The 13,267-nt window shown below is 39.7% G+C and overlaps 1 protein-coding gene across 1 annotated transcript in view; it reads right to left on the bottom strand.

The window, feature by feature from the left end:
• LOC108049303 (transcription-associated protein 1) overlaps positions 1 to 13,267 on the bottom strand; it is a 466,810-nt gene that overhangs the window by 30,733 nt on the left and 422,810 nt on the right. Inside the window, exon 20 of the mRNA XM_044456610.1 lies at positions 1,141 to 2,355. Within this exon, the coding sequence (XP_044312545.1) occupies positions 1,141 to 2,355 (1,215 nt within the window). The remainder of the gene's footprint in view (positions 1 to 1,140; positions 2,356 to 13,267) is intronic.

Below are 13,267 nucleotides of genomic sequence, written 5' to 3' on the forward strand. Positions count from 1 at the left end.
AAGCAATGTTGAGATTGTGGATGGCAAGAAAGAAATTGTGTAAATGGGATATACAAGCGATGGACACTAGGAGTTGGACAATGTAGTTCATTCCATGAAATTAATCTGAGTACAAGTTGGGAAACCGTTTATGGATGAAAAAGCCGGTTTAGTGTCCACCTACACCACCAGGCACTACTGATTTTGACTAGCAGTTATGTTTTCCATCTACAAGATCTTCCTAAGCGGACAACCCAGGACTTTTACAGAAGCAAGATAACCGGGAACACCGTAAACGTAAAAAGCAATGTTGAGATTGTGGATAACAAGAAAACAAATTTTGTAAATATGATATACAAGCGATGTACACGAGGAGTATTACAAATGTCAAAAATTACGGTTTATCCGGTGCTATTCGGTTCGTTCCGACTTATTTACTACCTCCGATCCTATGAAGCATATATATTCTTAATTAGGATCAATAGCCGGTCTGATTATAGGTTTTATTATATATTTAGTCTCGCAGAATCCACTTTAACAATGTTTGGTTTGATTATCCACAGCTGTTCAGATTAGCTGTTAACGGATAGAAGATGGTGGATTTGGATGGAATCTATGGAATGAGGGTATTCGAAACTCAATACACAAAAAAATCAAAAAACCAAGTAAACCGAAAACAAACTTACTACTTTACATTATGGGTGATCACCGATTGGAGATCCATCTGTTGTCTTGCCATAGGTAGTCTCATATCCGTTATATAACAAATAAATTCAAAGCATGATCTCTCAAAGATCAGGCAACTTCTACACGATGACGACGGCCTCAACAGAAGTGGGAAAAATATAAACACTAGCACTTTGAACAACAAGTAGGTGCTTACTGCAAGACTCGGAGCACCTTCATGGTTTCGTATCCAAGCGTTACCGCTGACAGGGTAGCGGCGGTCAAAAAAATTGGTAAAAGCGACACAAAAAAAATATTTTGAAGGTATTCCAATTTTGTCTTGTTCTAACATTTACCCTACAGTAACCACTCGCAAATGAATACTCTGAGATCTAATAATAATTTAATAATCAGTTTAACTCTATAGTACATAATATAACATTTAGCTTAACGATTAAAAGATATGATAATATGCGGAAATAAAATAGTGCTTACCATTTTTCTGAAATGCCAAAAGTCTGTAGCCGCCCTAAATATTTTTAAAGCCCAATGCTTTAGTAATGTCTTTGGGACCATAGTCCATTGTATTTCAGAAAATATTTCTCTTAAAATTGAATGTGTAGTCTGTGTTCCTCGTGCCTGAACTTCAGAAAGACGATCATAATACTTTACTATAGGCATATCGTAGTCTATCTGCATATTGTGGCAACATTTTTTAAATATTTTAAGCAAAGAAATGCTGTTTGGATTATCTTCCGCCAATCGCATTTGGGGCGATATTGGAACAACCCTTGGTACTGTTATATTGAGAAAACGCCGGCTTGTCTCTTTTTGCTTTTCTAGGTAATAGTTCAACATGCGTTTTAATTGCAGTACTCGTTCTTCTCGGCGAGCATCTCCTAGTCCTGAATCGAGAACCACAAGATAAGGATATATTTTTCCATTCGTACCTCTTATATAAAGCCTTCGCGCAGCTGTATTATTTTTTTGTACAATTTCCACACGTGGCATGAACCTGGCGATTCTTACATAGTAATGAGATGATAAGGGTATTAATAATTCGCCAGGAAGTTCAACCTCAGCTGTTTTTTGACTGAAGTTTGATAAGAACCTACACTTGTCTTCTATTAAAAAAGATGTGGGTAGTTTTTTAACCTTTGTTTCAAGAACCTTTATCCATGTTTTTAATTTTGATATCAAATTATGCAACTTCATGGCACCTGGCTTCGAAAAATCAAAGTCATTGGTAAATTGTTCTTTCATTTTTTGAAACACTGGATCCTGGAAAGTAACTTGGGCACGTCGGGCCAAAGATTCGGAGGCTGCTGAATTAGATATTGATGAGGTCACAGATCCTGGAACATTTTCTATTCCTATGCCAAACGTAGAACCAAGCTTTTTAACAAAATGCAATGTGTGGGGAGTTATAGTAGAATGTACAACAGTATTTCTATTCTCAAATGCTATGGCATAGCATTTTATCAAACCTTGGCGTAGTTGTCGAAGAACTTCCTCTGTCCAACTTTCTCTAAACCAAACCATTTGGTCTACAATTCCTTCCAAGGAACTTAATATTGTGGGGTGTACTTCTCTTTGTAATTGCATCACCTTGGAGCAACGCCACATAGGAGGGGTTGCTTTTATGGGATTCACTGATGAATTGTTTCCGAGATTAGCTCTTCCATAATTTGAAGCAATGCCATCCATATTCTAAAAAAAAATACATTTATAAAATAGTTTGTTTAATTCTCAAAGGCTTAAAAGAACAGGAAGAAATGCTTTAAATTTAAATATTTCACAGCAAGTATGAAGATAGTCTAAAACAAGGAAAAAAGAGTTCAGTCGAGTGCTTCAACTATAAGATACTCTTTACTCAGCTAACCAATTTCTAAATAAAAATGCACCCAGATGAATAAAAATAGTATTATCTGCAAATCGCAGTGCCAACAACTCTAGCTGAAAGCGGGCACTCTCTTAAATATATGAACTCCGATTTTCTTGAATATGCAGTGACGTCATAATTAACACTAAATTTTTTAATAACTTCTAAAGTAATTTAACTTAGAAAATTATTGGTGTGTCGATAGATATAACCCGAATGCGTTTTAGTGCCCTTTTGACATACTGCCCAAGGGATTCTACCATGTACCTTAAAAAGGTCTTAATTATACAAATATTATGGAAATTAAAATCTAATTCAACAATACTAAACACTACCGATACTCCAAAATTGCATTATATTAATGTATTGTATTAATGTCTGTATAGTCAATTCATGTATTTTCCTATCATCTTAATCTATCTTATTATCCTATCATAATGATTAATAAAATAGGTTCTTATAATATCATAATAATTAATAATCAATCATATTATCCTATCATAATAATTAATAATCTTATTAATTTTGTAAAGCTGTGACATGACAGGCCACTGATAGCTGTGAGGCGGGACAGCGCTTGTTGAAATCGCTAATCATTAACGGATCCTTTTTATACCCTTGCAGAGGGTATTATAATTTCAGTCAAAAGTTGACAACGCAGTCAAGGAGACATATCCGACCCTATAAAGTATATATATTCTTGATCAGCATCACCAGGAGAGTCGATCTAGCCATATCCGTCCGTCCGTCTGTCCGTCCGTGCGTCCGTCCGTTTCTACGCAAACTAGTCCCTCAGTTTAAAAGCTATCTGCTTGAAACTTTCCCAAAAATTGTCTTTCTATTGCAGGTAGTATATAAGTCGGAAAGAGTCGGATCGGGCGACTATATCATATAGCTCCCATAGGAACAATCGGAAAAAAAATTCAAAAAAATTATAACATTGTTTTGTTTGTTTGTTCTTTGGAATTTGGTAATATTTAAATATTATTGATTTAATTTAATTAACGGATTTAATTAGCTGCCATAGAAAAGATGGAAAAACGCAGCGTAAAATCAACATAGCTTCATTGTTATTATTAATATAGGCATAGAAATTCAAATGTAGTCGATTTGTAATAACTGCAAGGGTATATAAACGTCGGCTTGCCGAAGCTAGCTTCCTTTCCTGTTTAATTTAGTATCAAACTGTACAGAAAACTACTTTTAATTTTGCTCATTAGGCCTAATACTCAGATCGACGAAAATATTCCAGAAAGAACCTAATTTTCTTAGAACCTCATTCTTTTATTTATTTTTATCATAAATAAAAAAAGTTATAAAAATTATCATTAATAGCATTGAAAAAAGTAATGCCAATTAAAAAATATTTTATTCGATTTTTAAAAAGTAATATTACTGAATGAAATATTTTGTATTATAATTTGCTTAATGATATTTAAGGAAGAACATCTATGCTTATAGGCACAAGTATTAAGAACTACTATGCTATTGCTATATTAAATTAATTAAAACTATACTTTTTCTATATATTAAAAATAGCTCTCATCTCGACAATATTTTCTTTAGCATATATTATATATTAGGTGTTGGAATTAGTTTTAAAGGTTTTTCTAAGTGTATGTTGCATGCGGGCTATAAAAAACAACGAGTATAGATTTTTCAAAATTTTTTTTTTATTGGATAGCCTCATTATTGCGGTTTATGTATGAAACACCACGTATAACGCCAAGACCGAATATCCATGGACTTTTAGTGCGATCAGTTGGGCGTCATTTATTATGAGCTGCTCAAACCGAGCGACAACATCACCGGGGCCCTCTACCGGACGCAATTGATGCGTTTGAGTCGGTCATTGAAGAAAAAACGGCCGCAATTCGACCAGCAGCACGACACAGTCATTTTGCAACATGACAACGCTCGTCCTCATGTCGCAAAACCCTTCAAAAAGTATTCGGAAACGTTGAAATGGGACGTTCTTCGGCAACCGCCGTATTCCTTAGATTGCCCCGTCAGATTACTATTTGTTCCGATCGATGGCACATGGCTGATCAGCACTTCACTACGAGGAAACAAAAAAATGGATCGATACATGGATCGCATCAAAAGACGAACTAACTGTTCTTCCGAGCTGGTATCCGAAAATTGACAGAAAGATGTAAAAAGTAGTGGCTAGCGATGGGCAATTGTACATTGTACATTGAATAATCGATTAATCACCATATTTGTCTCAATTAAGCCTCAAAGTTCGAAAAAAAACCTTTAAAACTAATTCCAACGCCTATTACAAGAAAATTTTTAAAATAAAGTATAATTTTATTAAGCCTGAGTACAATACAAAGCAATTGCTATAACGTCTATAACTATACAAGTGACGTATTCGTAAATACCCAAACACCAATCCCAACACACAACACACAACACAAGCACCCTAATTATAAACATTTTACACGCCTTTATCAACGACGGCAGATATAAACAATATTCAAACTTTTAAGCAAAGGGTCCACCCTGAAAACCCATTCAGCATAAAAGCTTTGACCAATCCAAATTAATTAAGCAAAAGATACAGCCAAAAAACCATTTCATCAGGTCACAGTTTTGACCTATACAAATTCTCTAACCACCGCTTAAAGACATAATTATAAGAATAATGTATTTTGTAAAATCAGTTTAAGATTGGGGATCTAACTTAAAAGAACTTTACCAATAAAGACTCCGCTATATATTAAAATAAAAATCGTTTTTTTTAATATATCCCGAACCGAAAAACATAATTGGCGCAGCCGGTAGGATACAAGTAATATCCTCGCGAGTGGCTATCTAAAAAGAACTTAAAAATTTCTTCGCGAAAATAAAACATTATTTGTATCCGCAAAACGAACTTACTTTAAAAAAAATTGTAAATCAACATTAGTTAAATCAAGGAATAATGTATTTTGTAAAATCAGTTTAACATTGGGAATCTAACTTTAAATAACTTTACCAAATAAACTACGCTGTATTTTAAAATAAAAATTGATTTCTTTTAATCTTTCCGGAAGCAAAAAACATAATTTATAAGTAAATATATGGATGACTGTTGGTAACCTACATAAGCTTGAACTAAATGACCACAATTTTCCAAGAACTTAAAACATCAAGATTTTGCTATTTTTCGGTAAAAATTTTAAGAATCAGTTTAAAACAAGAGAGAACGCTGTAGTCGATTGCCTCGACTATTAGATACCCGTTACTCAGCTAAATAAATTTAGATTTTGCATTAACATAATGTGAATTAGGGTGACCACAGGGAAAAAGGACAAAAAGTTCAAATTATCAATTTAAATTCGTCGATCTCTTAGAGCTGGCAGCTTTACAGCACGAGCATCAGCACCAGCGCTGCTTTAGCGCAGGCAGCTTTTGTCCTGCACCAGCATACACACATACGCCATTGTTTGACTCAGACCTCCAATTTGGCTAACTTGATTTGATTGGCATAGTTCTTGGGATATAGTTCGGTATTGACAAATGAAAACCACCGCAATTTCCTTTAATAGAAATCCTTATAGAGAATTAACGTTGACTCTGTTGAGCACCTTGGCCAGCTGTTCCAAAGTCATCATCTACCATCTACCCCAATACATGGGTTTTTGGGCGTTAGAGTGGGCGTGGCAAACTTTTATTAGGCCAATCGATAGGTATTGACGAAACAAATACATATCAATTAAACTTTTCATAATAGCATCAAAACTGTGGCCAGAGCTTGTGGCTTGTGGGCGTCAGAGGGGGCGTGGCACCATTTTGAAACAAACTTGCGCTGCGTAGGAACTCCTAAAATCTACATGCAAAATGACAATCTTCTAGCTTTTATAGTTTCCGAGATCTCAGCGTTCATACAGACAGACAGACAGACGGAAAGACGGACATGGCTAGATCGACTCGGCTAGTGATCCTGAACAAGAATACTTCATAGGGTCGGAAACGCTTCCTTCTACCTGTTACATACTTTTGCACGAATACAATATACCCTTTTACTCTACGAGTAACGGGTATAATAACAAAAGACAACAAAAATCTTAATTAAAACACCTATTGGGCCAAAGGTGACAACAAAAAATTAAACAAGAAAGGAAAGCTAACTTCGGGCGGAGCCGAAGTTGAAATAGCCTTGCAGATTATTCTGCAAATTATATTCTCTAAAATTATTCATATGATATATTCTTAACACTCATAAAAATCCCAACTTTCTAACTTTAAAATCACATAAGTTATGGCATTTCCAATCGTTCAGTTATATGGCAGCTATAGGATATAGTCATCCGATCCTTATGAAATTTAGTAGGTCGGATTGATTGGCCAAAAATAAAACCCATAGAAAATCCCAACTTCCTAACTTAACAAACACCAAAGTTAGGGCATTTCAGATCAATCAGTTATATGGCGGCTATAGGATATAGTCGGCCGATCCTTATGAAATTTGGTAGGTCGGATTGATTGGCCAAATATAAAACCGATAGAAAATCCCAACTTAACTTTACAAACACCAAAGTTATGGCATTTCCGATCAATCAGTTATATGGCAGCTATAAGATATAGTCGGCCGATCCTTATGAAATTTGCTAGGTCGGATTGATTGGCCAAATATAAAACCGATAGAAAATCCCAACTTCCTAACTTTACAAACACCAAAGTTATGGCATTTCCGATCAATCAGTTATATGGCAACTATAGGATATAGTCCGACTTATATACTGCGTGCAAAGGAAAGAAGGGTGTGTGCAAAGTTTCAATTCGATATCTTTAAAACTGAGAGACTAGTTCGCGTAGAAACAGACAGACGGACAGACAGACGGACAGACAGACGGACAGACAGACGGACAGACAGACGGACAGACAGACGGACAGACAGACGGACAGACAGACGGACAGACAGACGGACAGACAGACGGACAGACGGACATGCTTATATCAACTCAGGAGGTGATCCTGTTGAAGAATATATACTTTATAGGGTCGGAGATGTCTCCTTCACTGCGTTGCACACTTTTGACCAAAATTATAATACGCTCTGCAAGGGTATAAAAACAACTATAAGTATTACAAAAACAAAAACTAAAGAAATGCGAAAAGTGAAATCTAAAAAAGAATTAAAATGGAACTGAACGAAAACAACCTAAGTGAAGTCCTTAGGCAACTAAAGAACATTATCCCGGAGAACCGGAAATCCAATTTACATATATTAATAGGGTCGACTTTACCTTGCCGCTCTACCAAACAGACGACGTTCGACAACAACGCATTTTACTCGGAGCTATTGAAAGAAATCTTCGTGGATCCGTAACCAGATCAATGGGACTACCAAATATTGAAGATAGGCCTAACCTGAGAACGATATTAATTGCAGAACACAAACCCCATACGCCAAACTACAATTTGCTGGAGAATTTCCTTGAGACCCTTTAGAAAGGGAGCCTGCGAGGATTCTGCGAGGAAGCCGAGAAACGACGTCAGCTGCTTATTTCGTAACTGCATTTAGAAGCTAACCAGGCAAACCTAATTATTTATCTTAAAGCGATTAGAGACCCTATTAAGACATTTAACACCAAAGTTATGGCATTTCCGATCAATCAGTTATATGGCAGCTATAGGACATAGTCGCCCGATCCCGTAACCAGATCAATGGGACTACCAAAAATTGAAGATAGGCCTAACCTGAGAACGATATTAATTGCAGAATACAAACCCCATACGCCAAACTACAATTTGCTGAAGAATTTCCGTGAGGCCCTTTAGAAGGGGAGCCTGCGAGGATTCTGCGAGGAAGCCGAGAAACGACGTCAGCTGCTTATTTCGTAATTGCATTTAGAAGCTAACCAGGCAAACCTAATTATTTATCTTGAAGCGATTAGAGACCCTATAAAGACATTTATAAGAAAACTACCAATCCAACGGTTTCCTATATTGGTTCACCACGATATTACGGACTTCAAATCTATAATTAATGTTGCACAAAACGAGGGAATTTATGAGGAACACATTAATTTTAAAAAGAATAAATAAGAATCAAATAAAATTATTAAATGTTTACCAAAATCCAAATCAAAAACCCCAATATAAACCAAGATACCCCCAAAATTAACCAAGAACCACCAATATTCTCAGCCTTTGCAACCAAATCTTAATCAATTTATCATTTCATCAGAGTAGATACAGACCAAATTATTTTGGTCCTAACAGGAACATGAACCCAAAAACCATACAATCCCAACCTCCCAAAATAAAAACTCCCGGAACCAAACGATTAAGACCATCCGACAGTGTAGAGAGTAAAATGCCAACTAATAAAAGTAGACTACAAGATGCACAAGATTCCAACTTCCTAACTTTAAAAACACCAAAGTTATGGAATTTCCGATCAATCAGTTATATGGCGGCTATAAGATATAGTCATCTGATCTTTATGAAATTCGGTAAGTCGAATTGATTGGCCAAAAATAAAACCGATAGAATATCCAAATTTCCTAACTTTAAAAACACCAAAGTTATGGCTTTCCGATCGTTCAGTTCGTCCCGGACAGAGGCCTATATATATGGAAGGTCATGCCCTTCGGACTTCACTCGGCCAGCGCAGCGTTCCAACGCGCTTTGGATAGCGTGATTGGTGCGGACATGGAGCCGTTCGCCATTGGGCGATATCATCGTTATAGGTGCCATGGAGGAACAACATTTGGCCAACCTGGCCGAAGTCTTCCGTAGGCTACGGAGGGCGAACCCAAAGAAGTGTGCGTTCTTCAGGCGGAGATTAGATTACATAGGCCACGTAATTAGTGCCGAATTACCAACCTAAAGCCAGCCTCAAGGAGCTCCGGCAGTGGCTATGCATGGCGTTTTGGTATCGCCGGTACGCCCCTAACTTAGCGACTGTGGTACAACCGATGACGGCCGTGTTGGAGAAGGGTCGGAAGTGGGCATGGAGGCACGAAGAACGGAAAGCGCTAAGAGAGGTGAAAAGGAGGTTAACCATTGCCCCCGTGTTAGGATGTCCCGACTTCGAGAAGACGTTTGTGTTGCAAACTGACGCTAGTGACGTGGGAGCAGTCCTGTCGCAAGACATCGAAGGCCAGGAGAAAGTTATCGCTTACGCCAGCCGTCGACTCACGGCCACGGATGGCAATGTCACGACAACAGAGAAGGAGTGTGTGGCCATCATATGGGCCATTAGGAAAATGCTGTGTTACTTGGAAGGTTATCGGTTCGAAGTGGTTACCGATCACCTAGCCCTCAAGTGGTTGAACTCCATCGAAAGCCCCTCTGGTCAGGTAGCAAGATGGGCGCTGGAGTTACAACAGTTCCATTTCGACGAGCGTTACCGACGAGGCAAATTGAACGTGGTAGCGGACAATTTATCCCGACAACCCTGTGATGTCTTGCAACAGATGTCCGAAATGAATCCAAGGTATGAACGTTAAGATATGAGAATACGTAGTGGAAAACGGACAACTGTACTGTAATCTAGGACACAGAACTGATGACGAGGACTACTTCCCATGGAATCTGTGCGTCCCTACTCCAAGTAGAGTCCGAGTCCTCCAAGAAAGTCACGACGCACCCACTGCTGGGCATCTGGGGGTCCGAAAGACCGTTTCTCGACTAAAGGTGGCCGAAGGTTTCGCCGTCAAATTGGACCAAAATATGACGGCCCCTACACCGTTACGAGGTTCTCATCGCCTAGCCTTGCTCTTTTGCGACGCCCGTAGAAAGACGCTCACGCTCCGCCAACATCAGTCAGCTTAAACCCTACTACTCTGAAGACTTCGAGAATGCAGACGCAGAAGAAGGTGACGAGACTACCCATGGAGTTCACACGAGAAGAAAAGCAGGGTAGAAGGTCACACGGTGATTTCGGAATTGTATTAACACACACTATGTTATTATCTAAGTATTCTAAGTCGAGGTTTAACTGCAGCGATAGGTAGGGAGCTTAAACAATAAGGGTCTCGTATCTATTAGTTTAGTCTTCGCTTTCAGATGGAAGAAGTCATCGAGTTGTCGGATAGTTCCGACGATACTAAAAGCTTTCACCACGACCTTTCTGATCGCGACGAGTGGGTCGCGGAAGGGTACGACGGAGGAGGTTCGGAGGCATCGGAAGGCAAAGAGGGAGAGAGGGCCGACGATGGCGGCCAAGGTAAAGAGGACGCATACGACGGCGCAGAGTCTTCCGACGACCAGGAGTCAGAGGGCACGGGTAAGTCTCGGTTTGCGGACATGTGGAGCCGTAAGCCCGGCGAGACGCGACGACCCGCTCGACCCTCGGCAATTTACCACGTCGAGGATGACTCCAGCAACGCGAGCGTCAGTGACGCGCTGAGCCTCAAGATTATACGCAAGGTCGTCGTTCACATGGGTCACGGTTTCACGAGATCCTCGAGACGGTCACCCGAAATACACTGAGTCCCGCCAACGCCCTTCCATCGAACACACTTATCACTGTACGGTCGAAGACCAAGACAGTCGTTGGGAAGGACATGTCTCGATGATGCGCATCGAAGTCAAGTCGGTCGTAATCAAGGCACCGTGGATACGCGCCGGAGGTCCTCACGAGGACGAATTTCCGTCACCCCCGCCACCCCCCACGTTGGGATAGGACGCGACGTTCCATTTAGAGGCAGATATTCAGACATCCCCGACTCGTCTACGACGCTCGCCGAAGAAGACTAGTGCGCAGTCTGTCTAGACGTCCCCGACTTGCCTGCAACGCTCGCCGAGGAAGACTTCTGTCCAGGCGGCCCAGACATCCCCGGTTGGAATGCAGTGTGAGTGTGAGTTGGCGACCGATAGCGAGGATGGGGTAGAAGATCGTCCACTTTTTCGTCCTGAACCCAGCGACATCCAAGGCCAGTACGGCGGGTTTGACCTCAGCGAGACCGAGGAGAATGATGTGACGGCTCAATCGGCGTCAATCCCCGATCTGCGCCCCGCCAGACGCGCCGCTGACAGAGTGGGAGGATGGCGTCCTCGATCAGGCTTTAACCGAGATTCAGGGAACCGGTTGGGACGGGTCATTCGTGGAGGAATTGGTATCTCTGGATGAGTTACGTCCGTTACCAGAAGGCTGGACCGGGACGGGCGAACTACGGCTACTGCCAGCATCGGTAATTCGAACAAACCGAACAAACCGGACGAGGACACCGCATTCGCTTCGCCGTCAAGGAAGGAGATTGGCATTACGTCGTCACCATGAAGAGTGACGGACGTCTCATCATTAGCCCCGGGAAGTAAAAACGCGGTCGTTAGGAAAATAAAGTTAGTGAGCAAGAAGTGTAATCGGCGCAGTGAAACAAGAATATATTTATGAAACGGAACCACGAAGAAAGGTGACAGTGAATGAAAACAAGTGAAATATATATATATATACAAAACGACAAAGGATGGTTTTAACGTGTATTATATTTACCCAAACGCACCCTTTTCCCAAAGTGACTTAGGTTACCGATGGCCGGCGATCCAATTGGGAACGGTAAAGATATTGACACTACATATATATTCTCACAACTTTCTGGCCTTCATTCATTCCATCCTGCGCAGTGAGGCGGGATATTTCCTCACTCTCCCACTTTCGAGAATTGCACGACCTACGCCCACCTGAAATACGCCCCTCGAGCGGATAGACCTAAATCTCCGGGATAATTAATTAAAAATCATCGTTCGCCCCGCGGACATTACTCTCTTGCAAAGTGTCTAAGTGATTTTACAAATTTTTTGCAAAAGGTCCTCTGGATCCGACTGAGAGTTGTACCCCGGCCAGAGAGCATCCTTACAAGGGCAAACAGAACTTTATAGCCGATGCGTTGCAAGAATCAGCATAGTGCAGAAGAAGATGGTAGTGGATTTTTTTAGTAAACCGCAATTTAATAATCAAAATTTTCTATGATAAAAAGACTCTTGACATATTCATCTCCAAAAACCGTTGCTATGTACATAAAAAGTGATGCCGATTTTGAAATTATTCAGACAGCTTGTAGATAAATTAATAATACTTCCTATACCAAGGTGATTTGTAGCTTTATCCTACTAAAAAACGTAAGTTCATATGCAGAATTTAAACAAATTATACTTTAATCCCATGAAAAACTAGTACACCCAGTTATGATACCTTACCCCCAGTCCTGAACACTGCCGCATTAGATTCGTGGTTGACATTTATTCGTCCGAAGGCAAACATTATCTTAGTTGCATTAAAATGTACTCAAAATTTTCCACCGTTCACCAAAAAAAAAACCAAAAATCGGCTATGGGTATTTTTAACCAACTGGGCGCATTTTCCAGTCTAGCCCTTAAAGGATGTCTCAAGAGCGAGGGCATTGACACAGCAAAGACACGTGTTAGCAGCTCATGAGAGATTGCACAAAACCATAAATAAAAAAAATCTTACAATCCATTCCTCAAATGACGATGAAAATTAATTAAGCGAAATGGAAAATATACTTTACATATACAATCACAAGACCAGTCATGATACTACTGAGCAGGTACCCTGATCAGGGTATGCATAAAACAAGAAAGAAAAGCTAACTTCGGGCGGAGCCGAAGTTGAAATACCCTTGCAGAATATTCTGTAAATTATATTCTCCAAAATTATTCACTCATTATTCAAATGATGCATTCTTAACAGTCATAAAAATCCCAACTTCCTAACTTTAAGAACACCAAAGTTTTGGCATTTCCAATCGTTCAGTTATATGGCAGCTATAGAATATA

Source organism: Drosophila rhopaloa, unplaced genomic scaffold (assembly GCF_018152115.1).
Source record: "Drosophila rhopaloa isolate 14029-0021.01 unplaced genomic scaffold, ASM1815211v1 contig_133, whole genome shotgun sequence".
Classification (NCBI taxonomy): Eukaryota; Metazoa; Arthropoda; class Insecta; order Diptera; family Drosophilidae; genus Drosophila; species Drosophila rhopaloa.